The 17,330-nt window shown below is 42.4% G+C and overlaps 1 protein-coding gene across 1 annotated transcript in view; it reads left to right on the top strand.

Annotated features, from left to right (window-relative positions):
* Positions 1 to 7,651, top strand: part of LOC133562895 (paired box protein Pax-6-like) — a 71,326-nt gene extending 63,675 nt beyond the window's left edge. The window contains exon 11 of the mRNA XM_061916711.1: positions 4,187 to 7,651. Coding sequence (XP_061772695.1) covers positions 4,187 to 4,272 — 86 coding nt within the window. The 3' untranslated portion in view covers positions 4,273 to 7,651. The remainder of the gene's footprint in view (positions 1 to 4,186) is intronic.
* Positions 7,652 to 17,330: the final 9,679 nt, after the last annotated feature.

Genomic DNA, 17,330 nt, shown 5'->3' with positions numbered 1-17,330 from the left:
CTCAAAAATAGACAGTGTGCCTTATAACCCGATGTGCCTATTGTATGAAATAATTCTGGTTTTGCTTACCGACCTTGAAGAAATTCTATGTAATGATAAACATGACCAGTAGATGGCAGTCATACATAAGATATACGTGTAGACTGCAATATGATGGCAGTAAACAACACCAAAACTTTAAATGTTCCATTTAAAATAGTAAAGAACCAACTTTTCTTACCTTTTGGTACCTGCTGATGTGTATGTAGGATCTGCAAAACTCCCAAAAATGTGTGCTTGCATACGCCACTGTAGTCCGTGGCGACACCATTGTTGATAAGCTTCTTCTTTTTCACTGTCTTCTTGTTATGGAACATTCATCCTCCTCTGTGTCCATTTCTAATATAAAGTAGTGTAAAGTTCTAACATATATCTTGCTATGGAAGCGCTAAAAACTACCAGTGTATTGGATTTACATACTGTAATTCACACACAGAACTTGACTTATTAGAGAGTTACGGTCGGACGGTTTTTCACGATGGCTCACGAGTTGTTGCACTAGTGAGCCACAGCTGAGGAGATGTTGAGCCGTTATTGATTTAGGTAAAGTCGCAATGTCATTAAAACAGTTAGCGCCATCTTTTGACACTTCTTCCACTCCCGTCCTTGCACGCTACACCGCTACAACAAAGATGATGGGGAGAACACGCTGTCGAAGGTGAGCCACGTAAATAAGACCGCCCACAAAAATGCGCATTCTGAACCGACTGTCAGAAAGTGGCTTTAAGAGGATCTGTAAAACATAATCCATGCAACATATTGACCAAGGAACCACAATTACATGTTATGTAGAGCACAAAGAAATATTATCAATTTAGAAAAAAATCATAATATGACCCCTTTAATGCATACTTGCCAACCTTGAGACCTCCGATTTCGGGAGGTGGGGGGCGTGGTCGGGGGTGGGGCGGAGTCGTGGTTTGGGGGCGTGGTTGGGTTAAGAGGAGAGTATATTTACAGCCAATTCACAAACTCGAGTATTTCATAAATATTTCATACATATATATACATATATATATATATATATATATATATATATATATATATATATATATATATATATATGAAATACTTATTTTCAGTGAATTCCAGTTATATATATTTATTTTAATACATATATAAATAAAATAAATAGTTGAATTTCAGACGGCACCTATCAAATACACAGTAATAAAAACACAGTTGTTCTACTAACTGTACTGTGCTTGCTGGTTACAAAAAAAACAACAACACTTACCTTTCACTATTTGAGTAACGTCACTTCCAGAAGATGGCCCCAATATGTGCTTTGCCCTGCCGTCTCTCGCTGTCAGCTCTGTTCGTTTTTGTGTTGTTTGCGTCTATTTTAGTCTCTGTCAGCTCACTGCTTGACCGCCAAACACTGTTGGATCTTTGCCCCTCTCCCACTGATATGATCAACTTCGACGTTGGTTTTTCGACGTCCCAGTCAGCTTTTTCACCTGGCCGGATTCCTGCCTTCCTTTCCCGCCTCGTGGCTCCTCTCCCCCGCCATCTGCGGGCCGTGTGTCGGGCCCACACCTGGATTAGCTGCGCCCTTGGACGTGCTGGCCCCCGCCAGGTTCGGTCTTGTGAACGCAAGATCTTTGACAAACAAAACGTTTATCCTGAAGGATTTCTTCACTTCCCGCGGACTTGACTTCCTCTGTGTGAAGGAAACATGGCTTAGAGCCGGTGAGTTCGCCCCTCTTGATGAACTTCTGCCTCCGGAGTGTTCCTACTTTAATTCTCCACAGTCGTCCGGTCGAAAAGGAGGAGGATTAGCAGTCGTTTTTAAAAATGACTTTAAATGTCGCCAGATCCGCCTGCAATGCTCCCTTTCAAGCTTCGAACTGTGCATGTTTGAGCTGGAGGAGGCGTGGCCTCCAGCTCCAGCTAAATTTCGAGAGATTTTCGGGAGAAAATTTCTTCCCGGAGGTTTTCGGGAGGGGCGCTGAATTTCGGGAGTCTCCCGGAAAATCCGGGAGGGTTGGCAAGTGTGCCTTTAATGCGCCTTATAATCCGGTGCGCCTTTTGTATGAAAAAAAGATCCACTCATTGGCAGTGCGCCCTATAATCCGGTGCACCCTATGGTCGAGAAAATACGGTAATTGAGAAAGTTCTTGTAAAAGTTCCAGCAGTGTAAAAGGGCTTGTTGAAACGCTCCACAATTTAGGCCAGAAAAGGTCATTGCTTAAGAAGCAAGCTGTTAAAAGAGTAGCAGTCAAACAGAGTTGAGCGGTACGTGTGTAAAGTGTGGAAGGAAATGGTGAAACAGATGTAGTTGCTAGGGTTGGGCATATCAATCCAAACACCGATAGTGTGCTTGATGACATCGATCCCTTCATTTTAGTTTTTCAAATGTACAGCCACCAAAATGACTTGTTTTCTTCAAAGTTTATGCGACCACAGCATCTTTCCATGTGTTACACAGACAGCACATCTTGCTCTCTACTGCTCACTCAGGCACACGTTGCCCCTCACCCTGCTAACTACCTCCCCACTGCTGACTCTGTTTTTCAGGACTACCATGAATTGGTCAACATGGATCCCGACTTAAAAAAGTTGAAAAACTTATTCGGGTGTTACCATTTAGTGGTCAATTTTACGGAATGCATAGTGTACTGTGCAATCTACTAATAGCAGTTTCAATCAATTAAAACTTCAATGGACGTTATTTATGTAGTTTTGATGACATTTTAATATTTCCATTTTTGTTAAATTGAAGAAATGTTGTTAACTTTTACCAGTTACTTATATCTTAAATAATTCAATGTAGTAAAACATGAAAACAAATATGTTATTAATGTTATGCGAATGCATTTTGTTATATTGTTTATTTAAGTGATATTATCTTAGCATAATAAGTCAACATGGGGTAAATTCACAAAACTATTAAATCAGGGGTGCCCACACTTTTTCTGCAGGCGAGCTACTTTTCAATTGACCAACTCGAGGGGATCTACCTCATTTATATATATCATTTATATTTATTTATTTATGAAAGAGACATTTTTGTAAACAAGTTAAATGTGTTTAATGATAATACAAGCATGTGTAACACATATAGATGTCTTTCTTTCACAAAGACAAGAATATAAGTTGGTGTATTACCTGATTCTGATGACTTGCATTGATTGGAATCAGACAGTAATGATGATAACGCCCACATTTTCAAATGGAGGAGAAAAAAAGTTGTCCTTTCTGTACAATACCACATGAAAGTGGTTGGTTTTTGGCATCTAATTCATCCAGCTTCCATACACTTTACAAGAAAAACATTGGCGGCAAATTCCGTAGCTTGCTTGATTGACATTCACGGCACCCGAGGGTCTTGTGAGATGACGCTGGCTGCTGCCAGTTCATTATTATGAAAAAATGACAGAGAGGAAGGCGAGAAATACTTTTTATTTCAACAGACTTTCGCGCCGTCCCTTCCGTCAAAACTCTAAAGGCCAACTGCACATTTCCTATCTTCACAATAAAAGCCCTGCTTCATGCTGCCTGCGCTAACAAAATAAGAGTCTCGGAAAGCTGGCGTGCACAAGTGATGTGCACGCCAGCTTTCTGAGGGATCGCTTGTGCACGCCAGTTTTCCGAGACTCTGTATTTAGTTAGCGCAGGCAGCATGAAGCAGGGCTTTTATTGTGAAGATAGGAAATGTGCAGTCGGCCTTTAGAGTTTTGACGGAAGGTACGGCGCGAGAGTCTGTTGAAATAAAAAGTGTTTCTCGCCTTCCTCTCGGTCATATTTTCATAATAATGATCTTGCAGCAGCCAGCGTCATCTCACAAGACCCTCCGGTACCGTGAATGTCATTTAAGTGACGTCTTGGTGAAGATTGATGATCACTCATTTTTAGGTCTATTTTTTTTAAAAGCCTGGCTGGAGATCGACTGACACACCCCCCGCGGTCGACTGGTAGCTCGCGATCGACGTAATGGGCACCCCTGTATTAAATGATTATGACATTGTAAGTCAAAGTATCGGTATCGCTATCGTCGATACTCACCGTCTATTTACTTTGTTTAAAGGTCGACAACAAAATTGCCAAAACGTTACATTACTTAAAAAAATTACCTTTTTATGCTGCTTTTCCAAAATGTATTTTAATTATACATACTGAGTTTTTCCTCTACCTCTTTCATCAGGTCTGATTTCTCCAGGAGTTTCAGTTCCAGTCCAAGTTCCAGGAAGTGAAACAGACATGTCGCAATACTGGCCAGGTCTGCAGTAATGTTCTTAAAAGCTTGTGTCAAAAGGGACATTTCATTGGTAAATGGTACAGATTGTAACTAAACCTTTGAGAAAAGTGAGACAAAGACTTTGGTAATGGTTCTGAGTGGAGGACTTTTACAGTACTTAATGGTTGCTGTAAACCAGTACGCCTTAGCAACAATATTTATTTTCTTACCGTGGCATTATGGAGCCAGAACATCGCCAGGAAGTTTTGGTACAGTCATCCCTCATTTATCACCGTGGTAAGCAAAAGTCTGCAAAGTAGGATAATTAACAATAGATCGAATATGTTCATAGTTGTAGCAGAAAAACAGCTGATTACCTTTTTTTTAACACATTCTGCCAAAAGTTGGTTAACATGGAGCGATAGACATAAAAACCCCAAAACCAGTGACGTTGGCACATTGTGTAAATCGTAAATAAAACAGAATACAATGATTTGCAAATCCTTTTCAACCTATATTCAATCGCATAGACTGCAAAAACAAGATACTTGACGTTCTTACAGGAAAACTTTGTTATTTTTTGCAAATATTGGCTTATTTGGAATTTGATGCCTTCAACATTTTTCAAAAAAGCTGACATGTGTCAAAAAAGACTTAGGATTTTGAGGAATGCTCATCAAACACTTATTTGGAATATCCCAAGGGTGAACAGGCTCACTGGGAACAGGTGGGTGCCATGATTCGGTATAAAAGCAGCTTCCATGTCATTCACAAACAAGGAGGGGGTCATTGTGTGAGCGAATTGTCAGAACAGTTTAAGAACATTTCTCAACCAGCTATTGCAATGAATTTAGGGATTTCACCATCTACGGCCTGCAATATCATCAAAAGATTCAGAGAATCTGGAGATATGACTGCACGTAGCATTGAATTCCCTTGACCTTGGGTCCCCTCAGGCGGTACTGCATCAAAAACCGGCATCAGTGTGTAAAGGATATCAACACGTGGGCTGAGGAACACTTCAGTAAACCACTATCAGTAACTACAGTTTGTCGCTACATCTGTAATTGCAAGTTAAAACTCTACTATGCAAAGCAAAAGCCTTTTATCAACAGCACCCTGAACGGCTGCCGGCTTCGCTGGGCCTGAGCTTATCAAAGATGGACTGATGCAAAATGGAAAAGTTTTCTGTGGTCTGACGAGTCTACATTTCAAATTGTTTTTGGAAACTGTGGATGTTGTGTCCTCCAAAACAAAGAGAAGAAGAACCATCCGGATTGTTCTAGGTTGCAGAGTTCAAAAGCCAGCGTCTGTGTATTAGTGCCCAATGCATGGGTAACTTACACATCTGTGAAGGCACCATTAATGGTGAAAGGTACATACAGGTTTTGGAGCAACATATGTTGCCATCCAAGCAACGTTGTCATGGACGCCCCTGCTTATTTCAGCAAGACAATGCCAAGACACATGTGACAACAGCGTGGTTTCATAGTAAAAGAGTGCGGGTACTAGACTGGCCTGCCTGTTGTCCAGACCTGTCTCCCATTTAAAATGTTGATCGATTGATTGATTGATACTTTTATTTATTAGATTGCACAGTTCAGCACATATTCCGTACAATTGACCACTAAATGGTAACACCCAAATTAGTTTTTCAACTTGTTTAAGTCGGGGTCCACGTTAATCAATTTATAGTAATTATGGCACATTATGAAGCCTAAAATACGACAACAGAGACCCCGGACTGTTGAACAACTTAAGCAAGCAAGAATGGGAAATAATTCCGCCTGAAAAGCTTCAAAAATTGGTCACCTCAGTTCCCAAATGTTTACTGAGTGTTGTTAAAAGTGGTAAAAATGCCCTTGTGCCATCTTTTTTTGCAATGGGGTGCTGCCATTAAATTCTAAGTTAATGATTATTTGCAAAAAAAAAAATAAGTTTCTCAGTTCGAACATTAAATATCTTGTTTTTGAAGTCTATTCAGTTGAATATGAGTTGAAAATGATTTGCAAATCATTGTATTCTGTTTTTATTTACAAATTACACAACGTGCCAAATTCACTCGTTTTGGGTTTTGTTCATGGATAAACGTCACTTTTAAAATATTTTAATGGTCATTTGTTATGTATACTTCTTTCCCATGTTTCTGTGTGTGTGCGTGCAAGTATGTGTTAATGATTATTAAATTAAATCACTTACTTACGCTGCTCCTCCACATGGAGAGGAGCCAGATGAGGTGGTTCGGGCATCTGGTCAGGATGCCACCCGAATGCTTTCCTAGGGATGTGTTTAGGGCACGTCCAGCTGGTAGGAGGCCACGGGGAAGACCCAGGACACGTTGGGAAGACTATGTCTCTCGGCTGGCCTGGGAACGCCTCGTGATCCCCCGGGAAGAGCTAGACGAAGTGGCTGGAGATAGGGAAGTCTGGGCTTCCCTGCTTAGGCTGCTGCCCCCGCGACCCGACCTCGGATAAGCGGAAGATGATGGATGGATGGATGGACTTACTTAAAATACTTATTGAAGTTTCATCCTTTTTCTTGCATTATTTTTATTTATTGAATGGACTGACTGAATAAACTAATAATCCACTTTCATTTCCTTGTGACTATGTGAATTCACGTCTATGCGCTGAATTCTGAGAGAGCTTGAAGCCCTGCCCTCAATCCTGCTCCCCCCCCCCACTTAAAAATGCTGCCAGCAAGTTGGAACGGAAAGTTAAAAATAAAAGCCTGTGACATTTGAAAAAAAAACCTGTAACAGTTAAAAAAAGAATCTAAACATTAATATTAGAAACGTATCAGAAGACACATTATAATTACAAACATATGGCATTTTTTAACGTCCGTCTCATTTTTTAATTTAACATTTTACAATACCAATTATTCTTTCAGAGTTTCTACAACGGTTTTTTTTCAATACCAAAACTTATTTGGATGTGTTCTGGCTCCATGTGGCTTGTATCAGCTGCCATTCAAAAAGTGATGTGGCGTTTTGGTTCAGGAATTTGGATCATTCTTTACTAACAAAGACACCCACTGCCCAAAAATCCATTTTATTCAAAAATCCCTGTATGAAGACGCAAACAAGAAAAATGTCTGCTGTAGTTTCAAAAGTCTGCAATGTGAATAGAATTTCCCAATTTAGTGAAGTGCTTGGTATTGTGAAAACTGTGACAGGCATGGATGTTCTTAACTCTAAAAAAACAAAACAATGGGGAGGTGCTAAGTTCTATTTCTGTTAATCTTATGTCCAGACGTTATCAATAAACCACATTTTTATGGAATGGAATCAGAACCTCATCTAAGCTATCTTATACAGCATGAAAGTTCAATTGTGTCTCGATATGAATATTTTTTTTATTGCCATGTGTAAAGTATTTGTCTTCTTCAGTGACTGGAGAAGGTTTCAATAATAAACTTGTTTTTAGTGACCACGACTGTATTTCTTCCATCGTTTAACCTATTTGACACTATTTTATGGTGCTATAAGTCCTGTTGTAAATCTGATCTAAGATGGTGCACATACTGTATGCATGCTGCAAAACGGAATGGGACATCCATATTTTACATAATGCCTCATCACACCAGAGCCATTAGGTCAAAGGCATGACTTGGGCAGTTCAAAAACATGATTATGGTGAGGCAACCTTGTCCACTTATCTGGGTTGAGGACCACCACTGAAGAGCTCAATACTTGAATGTTGGGCCATTGGCCAGGAATCTACTCTATGTCCAATCCATAAAATTGAAGAAAAACCTACAGATTTAGGCATAACTTTCTATAACCAAAAGACCTGCTGAAGTCATACTACACTCATTGATTGCTGAAAATCTGACACATATTGACCTACCTCTGGACCGCAACCAGCAGCTGATTCTGGTGGGGCTTAGGATAAACAGACTTGCACCAGCGGTTGTCTGCCACTGTTGGACCTCATTCCATGCAACTTAGTGACAGCCGACTTCAAGTCCACTGAGAGAGTCTACACCTCTGCCTGTACTGTGGGCAGTCGGACCACTTGATCTACCGATGCCCCACTCGTTCAAACCCAACTCGTATGTCAGGTAACAACATCAAAGAATGTCATTCCTCCATTTTTTGCTCCTGTTGTCCTTGAGCTCATCTGGTTGGCAATGCACAACCCACAAATAAACTGGAACAAGCTATCTACAGAATTAGCAACTGTAGAGTCTTTTGCCAATCTCACTGCCTCCACTCTGCTAGTCCACACGTCGTGGTTCCCACAGAATTACGGTCTGATCCCATTGATGTAGTTAATGTGCCCTCTGCTTGTCACGACTTCCTGGAGGTATTCAGTTATGATTGTGCACTCTCCCTTCCTCCACGTCGGCAATATGATTGCTGTATCGATTGCTTCCCGGGGGCTAAATTACCAACGTCATGAACCTAAAATATTTCTCGGCATGAGCGTGAGGCCCTTTTCACTTGCTTCCGGTATTTTTAGTTCTTCCTCCTCACCACTAGCAGCAGGGTTTGCTGTTTTTTTGGGTTTTTTTTTTTTTTCGAGAACGATAAATCCCTTAGACCAGGGGTCGGCAACCCAAAATGATCGAAGAGCCATATTGGACCAAAAAACTGTCTGGAGCCGCAAACAATTAAAAGCCTTATATAACTGTTATAATGGAGGAAACACATGAAATAAGTAACCATGATAGTAGGCTATATTAGCTTACTATCATAGGCTGACGCAAATCTTCGTTGACGGACATGTTGTATTCAAATTTTTATTCTAGACATTTTTGCAACATCATAAGTAAAATGGAGGCTTCTCACAGAATGGGATAACTTTTGGAAATTACTGGCTCAGAATAGCCAAAGTTATAGAATTGTGTGTCCAAGTTGAAGGAAAGGGCAGGCTGTCTTCTTCTAATGGATTTATTACAATCTTTGCAATCTGGGTAAAGTTTGCTGTGGTCTGGAACAACATGGCACACAAACAACTGTCAGCAATGCAGCCGATATTACATACAGATAAAATGTTGTGAGAAATATAAATTAAATACACAGTAAACATAACTAAAGGAAATTCAATGAGCTCAAATATACCTACATACTACATACATAATGATGCAATATGTACGTACAATATGTACATACAGCTAGCCTAAAAAGCATGTTAGCATCGATTAGCTTGCAGTCATGGATTTACCAAATATGCCTGATAAGCACTGCAGCAAATCAATAAAAACATCAAAGCTGACCGTTGTGCATTCACGCACAGCATAAAACATTTGGGGCACAAAATGAGACGAAAAGAGAGTGGCATAAAACAAGTTTTTCTGTGGCAGCCTCGGAGAAATTTGAACAGGTTAACAATCTACGATATGTTCAAGGATTGCTGAAATTAGTAGGACTAAACATTGCTTGCCAAATACGCTCATCAGCAGGTTTGTGTCATGTTTGTTCTCCTACAGAAAATATATTAAAACAAAAAATATATATATATTTTTAATCTTTTTCCATTTTCAGACATCTCTGCCGCTAGGGTGCGCCATGTGGCTGACCCCTGCCTTAGACCAATTATTGATTATCGTACATTAAATGAGATCACTATCAAGAATAAAAAGTAATCCCCTATCGCTGCGAGATTCAGTATTTAGTGCTATTCATCAAGCATGTTTTTATATCAAATTAGACTTTCGAAACGCATACAATTTAGCACTCGTCCGGGTGGGAGACGAATGAACGATGTGCTTCGTGACATTTTGGGTGGCAGAGGACGATGTGGCGTTGGGAGAGGGGCTGTGCCAGCAAACTGAGGGTTCCTGATTCAATCCCCAGCTTCTACCACCCTAGTCACGTCTGTTGTGTCCTTGAGCAAGACACTTCACCTTTGCTCCTGATGGGTCGTGGTTAGCGCCTTGCATGGCAGCTCCCGCCATCAGTGTGTGAATGTGTGTGTGAATGTGGAATCAATCAATCAATCAATCAATGTTTATTTATATAGCCCCAAATCACAAATGTCTCAAAGGACTGCACAAATCATTACGACTACAACATCCTCGGAAGAACCCACAAAAGGGCAAGGAAAACTCACACCCAGTGGGCAGGGAGAATTCACATCCAGTGGGACGCCAGTGACAATGCTGACTATGAGAAACCTTGGAGAGGACTTCAGATGTGGGCAACCTCCCCCCCCCGCTGGGTGACCGAAAGCAATGGATGTCGAGCGGGTCTAACATGATACTGTGAAAGTTCAATCCATAGTGGCTCCAACACAGCCGCGAGAGTTCAGTTCAAGCGGATCCAAGACAGCAGCGAGAGTCCCATCCACAGGAAACCATCTCAAGCGGAGGCGGATCAGCAGCGTAGATCAGCAGCCGTTTCCTACATCTAGAAAGCTTCTGCAAAGATTCTTAAGTTTTGATCATTTTTATCAGCAATTTATTCCCGATTACAGCTGAGTTGCTCAGCCGTTAACAAAGCTTACATTTACTAAGATCCTGTTTCGATGGACCCCAGAAGCTGACAAGCCATTCTTCAAACTAAGATATAATTTTACCAATGCTCTTAATCTTGCCCATCCTGAACGTGCCTCTCCCTTTTTTGTCGAGGTCAGCGCATCTGATTCTGGCATTTGGGCCGAACCGCACACCTGCTCCTTGTTCTCTTGTATCCTGACTCCGGCAGAAAGAAACTATGACATGGGCAATCGGGAACTACTGTCTGTCGTATTAGGGCTCGGTACAACCATTTACCATGTTCATGGACCACAAAAACATGGCTTACCTGCGCTCTGCCCATGGACTGAACCCCAGACAGGCACAGTGGGCTCTATTCCTCTCCAGATTCAATTATACTTAGACTAGGGGTGCCCATTACGTCGATCTCAAGCTACCGGTCGATCGTGGAGGGTGTGTCAGTCGATCGCTAGCCAGGCATTAAAAGATAGACTTAAAAATTAGAGATCATAAAACGTAATTTTCGTCATTTGATTGACATTCACAGCACCCGAGGGTCTTGTGAGATGACGCTGGCTGCTGCCAGATCATTGAGAAACAATGACCCAAAAGAGGGCGAGAAACACTTTTTATTTCAACAAACTCCCGCGCCCTAGCTGATGTAAAAACTCTAAAAACCGACCGTCGTCTCATTAAAAGCTCTGCTTCATCCTGCCTGCGCTAACAAAATAAGAGTCTTATTTTGTATATTCCTAGGAACCAGCATCATTACACTTGATTTTCGTTAATTTATTTTGTCAAAGTTACATATGCGCTTTGCTGTTTTCATGTACCCTCTCCAAAAAAGTTAGTCCAACATGTTTTCTATGACAGCACTCTATTGTTTTTAAGAATGTGCTGCAATAATGTGAGCCTTTCACAATATTTTTTGGTTTTTTTTTTAACAGAACACGCAGGCCCCCAGTTGAACAGCTAAATGATGAAAGAGAGAGGACCTAAAATGGAACCTTGAGGAACACTACTAGTATAATGAAAGATGTTGAAAAAATGACTAGTGACCGTATCTGAAGTAAACAAGCGGCAGCAACACAAATCACGAAAAAAAAAATGTAACTACCGATAAGGAAAAGACTTAAAGGGGTGCTTTGAGGAACTCCTCAGTTATAGTATGTAAATCACATGTTTGGACCCCGGTGTCCTATGTTTGCTAGAAAGGTTAAAATGTTAATGCATGGATCTGCCAATGTGTTCACTATGGTCCAAGTTCCTTTTTACAACAGGAGCACGCTAGTGTTTCAGGAATTTGCTGCAAAATCAAAACTACGGGGCTGGAACGATGTCATTTCCAGGCCAGATTTAGCCGCCGGGCCGGCAGTTGAATACCACAGGTATACAGTAATATAAACCCAGTTTCACAGTGGTTAGAAATTACGTTTGTTTTTTTGTTTTTTTTAATTTTTCAAACACTTTCTTGTGGTGTACATAACATGCTAGGGTGGTTCTTTGGTCAAAATTGTGCAAAAATATAGTTTTAGCGACCATCTTTAAACCGCTTTCTGACCGTCTCTTCAGGATGTCGTTTTGTGGGCGGCCTTATTTACGTGCCTTCACTTCGACTGCCTTCGGCCTGTCAGCCATGTTGAAGTTTTTAGCTCATCCAAATCGAGTCTACTGAGAGGTATAAGTTAAAAATATATAAAAACTACAAATATATGTATAGACAGACATTCATCCATTTTCTACGGCTTGTTCCTTTCCGGGTCACGGGGGGTGCTGGAGCCTATCTCAGCTGCATTCGGGCGGTTTCATGACTATAACCATTGTAGATTCTCACTAAAGTCACTATATATATATCTATGTATAGATATATATATATGTATATAGCAAACTACAGATTTTGCCGCCAATGTATTTCTTGTAAAGTGTGTTGCACCTTTCCTGCTTCCGGCGCCTGGACTGTAGTCAAGGAGCGCAGGGGAGACATTTCTCCAGGGCCGATGGATTCTCGGGTCAACACCCTTCACTTTAGCCGGCAGTAGGTCTTCACAATTCCGGAGTCTAGGGCAAAATGACGAGTCCAGCGATTAGTTGCAAATCGTGGCTTTTTATTTACGTCTTGCACACAGTTGAATCCCACACCAAACACTAGCCACTCCCCGCCCTCAGCGAGCACTCCCTCTCCTCCCTCGCCCACACACTCACTGATGTCACTCACCTGCTGTCACACATTGAAGGGCCACACACACATACGCTACTCTCATAACAAGTGTATACAAACGAGTATGGAGGCTGGACAAATAAGACTTCCACTTCCATGTGGTATTGGACAGAAAGGAGGACTTTTTTTTCTCCTCCATTCAAAAATGTGGACATCATCACGTCATCAGCACTACTGTGAATCCTGTCTGATTCCAATCAATGCAAGTCATCAGAATCAGGTAATACACCAACTTGTCTTCATGAAAGAAAGGAACTTATGTGTTAAACATGCTTATATTATTATTAAACACAGTTAACTTGTAAGCCAAAAACGTCTATTTCATGAATAAATAAATATACATTATACATATGAATGAGCCTTCCCGGTAAGGTTTATTCAGGTGTACTGGAGAGGAGGCTTCGCCGGATAGTCGAACCTCGGATTCAGGAGGAACAGTGTGGTTTTCGTCCTGGTCGTGGAACTGTGGACCAGCTCTATACTCTCGGCAGGGTTCTTGAGGGTGCATGGGAGTTTGCCCAACCAGTCTACATGTGCTTTGTGGACTTGGAGAAGGCATTCGACCGTGTCCCTCGGGAAGTCCTGTGGGGAGTGCTCAGAGAGTATGGGGTATCGGACTGTCTTATTGTGGCGGTCCGTTCCCTGTACGATCAGTGCCAGAGCTTGGTCCGCATTGCTGGCAGTAAGTCGAACACATTTCCAGTGAGGGTTGGACTCCGCCAAGGCTGTCCTTTGTCACCGATTCTGTTCATAACTTTTATGGACAGAATTTGTAGGCGCAGTCAAGGCGTTGAGGGGATCCGGTTTGGTGGCCACGGGATTAGGTCTTTGCTTTTTGCAGATGATGTGGTCCTGATGGCTTCATCTGGCCGGGATCTTCAGCTCTCACAGGATCGGTTAGCAGCTGAGTTTGAAGTGACCGGAATGAGAATCAGCACCTCCAAGTCCGAGTCCATGGTTCTCGCCCGGAAAAGGGTGGAGTGCCATCTCCGGGTTGGGGAGGAGCCCCTGCCCCAAGTGGAGGAGTTCAAGTACCTAGGAGTCTTGTTCACGAGTGAGGGAAGAGTGGATCGTGAGATCGACAGGCGGATTGGTGCGGCGTCTTCAGTAATGCGGACGTTGTATCGATCCGTTGTGGTGAAGAAAGAGCTGAGCCGGAAGGCAAAGCTCTCAATTTACCGGTCAATCTACGTTCCCATCCTCACCTATGGTCATGAGCTTTGGGTCATGACCGAAAGGATAAGATCACGGGTACAAGCGGCCGAAATGAGTTTCCTCCGCCGTGTGGCGGGGCTCTCCCTTAGAGATAGGGTGAGAAGCTCTGCCATCCGGGAGGAACTCAAAGTAAAGCCGCTGCTCCTCCACATCGAGAGGAGCCAGATGAGGTGGTTCGGGCATCTGGTCAGGATGCCACCCGAACGCCTCCCTAGGGAGGTGTTTAGGGCACGTCCAGCTGGTAGGAGGCCACGGGAAGACCCAGGACACGTTGGGAAGACTATGTCTCCCGGCTGGCCTTGGAACGCCTCGGGATCCCCCGGGAAGAGCTAGACGAAGTGGCTGGAGAGAGGGAAGTCTGGGCTTCCCTGCTTAGGCTGCTGCCCCCGTGACCCGACTTCGGATAAGCGGAAGATGATGGATGGATGGACATATGAATGAGGTAGATACCTTCGACTTAGTCAATTGAAAAGTAGCTCGCCTGCAAAGAAAGTGTGGGCACCCCTGACTTAGACATTCCGCATTCTAAGAACGGCAAGCCTGACGCCTGTCTAGAATGCATTCCCCTGTGACAGACTACACACCCGAGAGACTATTGTTCCACAGACTTGGATCCTTGGAGGTCAACAATGGTACATCGAGAAGGAGGTAGAGAAGGTAGCTCACTAGGTCCACAGCTCCCGCCATGGTTTGTTGGACCTTACACTATTGAATGCATCACTTGTCACACCTCGTTCCAGCTCCGCCTCTCTGAGGCTCTCAAAAGTGTTCCACGTCGTCTTCCATAAGTCGGAGGCCTCCTGCAATTTGAGTCATTTTGGACCTCCTCCTCTTCCTTGGTTGATCAACGGCCATCCGGCTTTGAGGTGTCAAGGCTATCTTGGACGTCAGGCAAAGGGGAAAGGGTTTCCTTTACCTGGGGGACTGAGAGGGGTACCATCCTGAATATCGTTCGGAGACTTCTACAGGCGTTTCCCAGCTGTCACATTCCTGTTATTTTCCTGTGTGCTATTCCTGGCCACCCTGCTCCAGCAATGTTCTCTGGCTCTCTCCCCAGTTGTCATGGTAGCCCAGGAAGGCGGGAAGGCTTGAGCACACCTGGAACTAATCGCCACTCCCAACTTATAGTGATTGCACACACCTGTCTTTTGCTGGTTGTTTCTTTTTTTCCCTCCATGAGTCCAGACCATACCGTCTTTCTTCCTGCCAAGTCTCAAGCAAGTTTTTTTCTCTTTGCTGTTTCATTTGTTACTTTGCTTTTCTGCTCAAACTTTTTGCCCGCCAACCTTCGGCCAGTTTATTTTGTACTTTGTTCCCTTTGTTTTTTCATGGCAATGGTTCCTTCACCCCTGTGATGAGATAGAAACTTGTCCAGGGTGTACGCCGCTTTCTGCCCGAATGCAGTTGAGACAGGGACAAGCAGTAGAAAATGGATGGATGGAGGGTTCCCCGACCCAGTGCCATTGTTTTGGTTCATGCACTTATTTATATAATTAAAGATGGCAGTCACGCTTCTGTCAGTCTACCCAAGGGCAGCTGTGGCTATGGAAGTAGTTTACCACCACCAGGTGTGAATGAATGATGGGTTCTCACTTCTCTGTGAAACACTTTGAGTGTCTAGAAAAGTGCTATATAAAACTAATCCATTATTATTATCATTAAATATATTTTTTGGAACTTTTACATCTTCCTGTCTCTCTGAGGTTCAAACTTTGCTGAACGTGACAGATAATGTGAGATAGAAATTAAATGTAGACCAGTCATGGCCAAAAGGGATTACAGCAAGCAGAGATATTCAACTATTTTTTTTTTTTCCAGAAAGCTAAAGACCAAGGGGCCGGACTTCTTCCTTTAAGAGTCTTATTTTGTATATTCCTAGGAACCAGCATCATTACACTTGATTTTCGTTAATTTATTTTGTCAAAGTTACATATGCGCTTTGCTGTTTTCATGTACCCTCTCCAAAAAAGTTAGTCAAACATGTTTTCTATGACAGCACTCTATTGTTTTTAAGAATGTGCTGCAATAATGTGAGCCTTTCACAATATTTTTTGGTTTGTTTTTTAACAGAACACACAGGCCCCCAGTTGAACAGCTAAATGATGAAAGAGAGAGGACCTAAAATGGAACCTTGAGGAACACTACTAGTATAATGAAAGATGTTGAAAAAATGACTAGTGACCGTATCTGAAGTAAACAAGCGGCAGCAACACAAATCACGAAAAAAAAAATGTAACTACCGATAAGGAAAAGACTTAAAGGGGTGCTTTGAGGAACTCCTCAGTTATAGTATGTAAATCACATGTTTGGACCCCGGTGTCCTATGTTTGCTAGAAAGGTTAAAATGTTAATGCATGGATCTGCCAATGTGTTCACTATGGTCCAAGTTCCTTTTTACAACAGGAGCACGCTAGTGTTTCAGGAATTTGCTGCAAAATCAAAACTACGGGGCTGGAACGATGTCATTTCCAGGCCAGATTTAGCCGCCGGGCCGGCAGTTGAATACCACAGGTATACAGTAATATAAACCCAGTTTCACAGTGGTTAGAAATTACGTTTGTTTTTTTGTTTTTTTTAATTTTTCAAACACTTTCTTGTGGTGTACATAACATGCTAGGGTGGTTCTTTGGTCAAAATTGTGCAAAAATATAGTTTTAGCGACCATCTTTAAACCGCTTTCTGACCGTCTCTTCAGGATGTCGTTTTGTGGGCGGCCTTATTTACGTGCCTTCACTTCGACTGCCTTCGGCCTGTCAGCCATGTTGAAGTTTTTAGCTCATCCAAATCGAGTCTACTGAGAGGTATAAGTTAAAAATATATAAAAACTACAAATATATGTATAGACAGACATTCATCCATTTTCTACGGCTTGTTCCTTTCCGGGTCACGGGGGGTGCTGGAGCCTATCTCAGCTGCATTCGGGCGGTTTCATGACTATAACCATTGTAGATTCTCACTAAAGTCACTATATATATATCTATGTATAGATATATATATATGTATATAGCAAACTACAGATTTTGCCGCCAATGTATTTCTTGTAAAGTGTGTTGCACCTTTCCTGCTTCCGGCGCCTGGACTGTAGTCAAGGAGCGCAGGGGAGACATTTCTCCAGGGCCGATGGATTCTCGGGTCAACACCCTTCACTTTAGCCGGCAGTAGGTCTTCACAATTCCGGAGTCTAGGGCAAAATGACGAGTCCAGCGATTAGTTGCAAATCGTGGCTTTTTATTTACGTCTTGCACACAGTTGAAT

The sequence above is a fragment of the Nerophis ophidion genome, linkage group LG12 (genome assembly GCF_033978795.1).
Source record: "Nerophis ophidion isolate RoL-2023_Sa linkage group LG12, RoL_Noph_v1.0, whole genome shotgun sequence".
NCBI lineage: Eukaryota > Metazoa > Chordata > Actinopteri > Syngnathiformes > Syngnathidae > Nerophis > Nerophis ophidion.
Note: the sequence above shows the minus strand (reverse complement) of the source record. Positions and strands in the feature narration are given on the sequence as shown.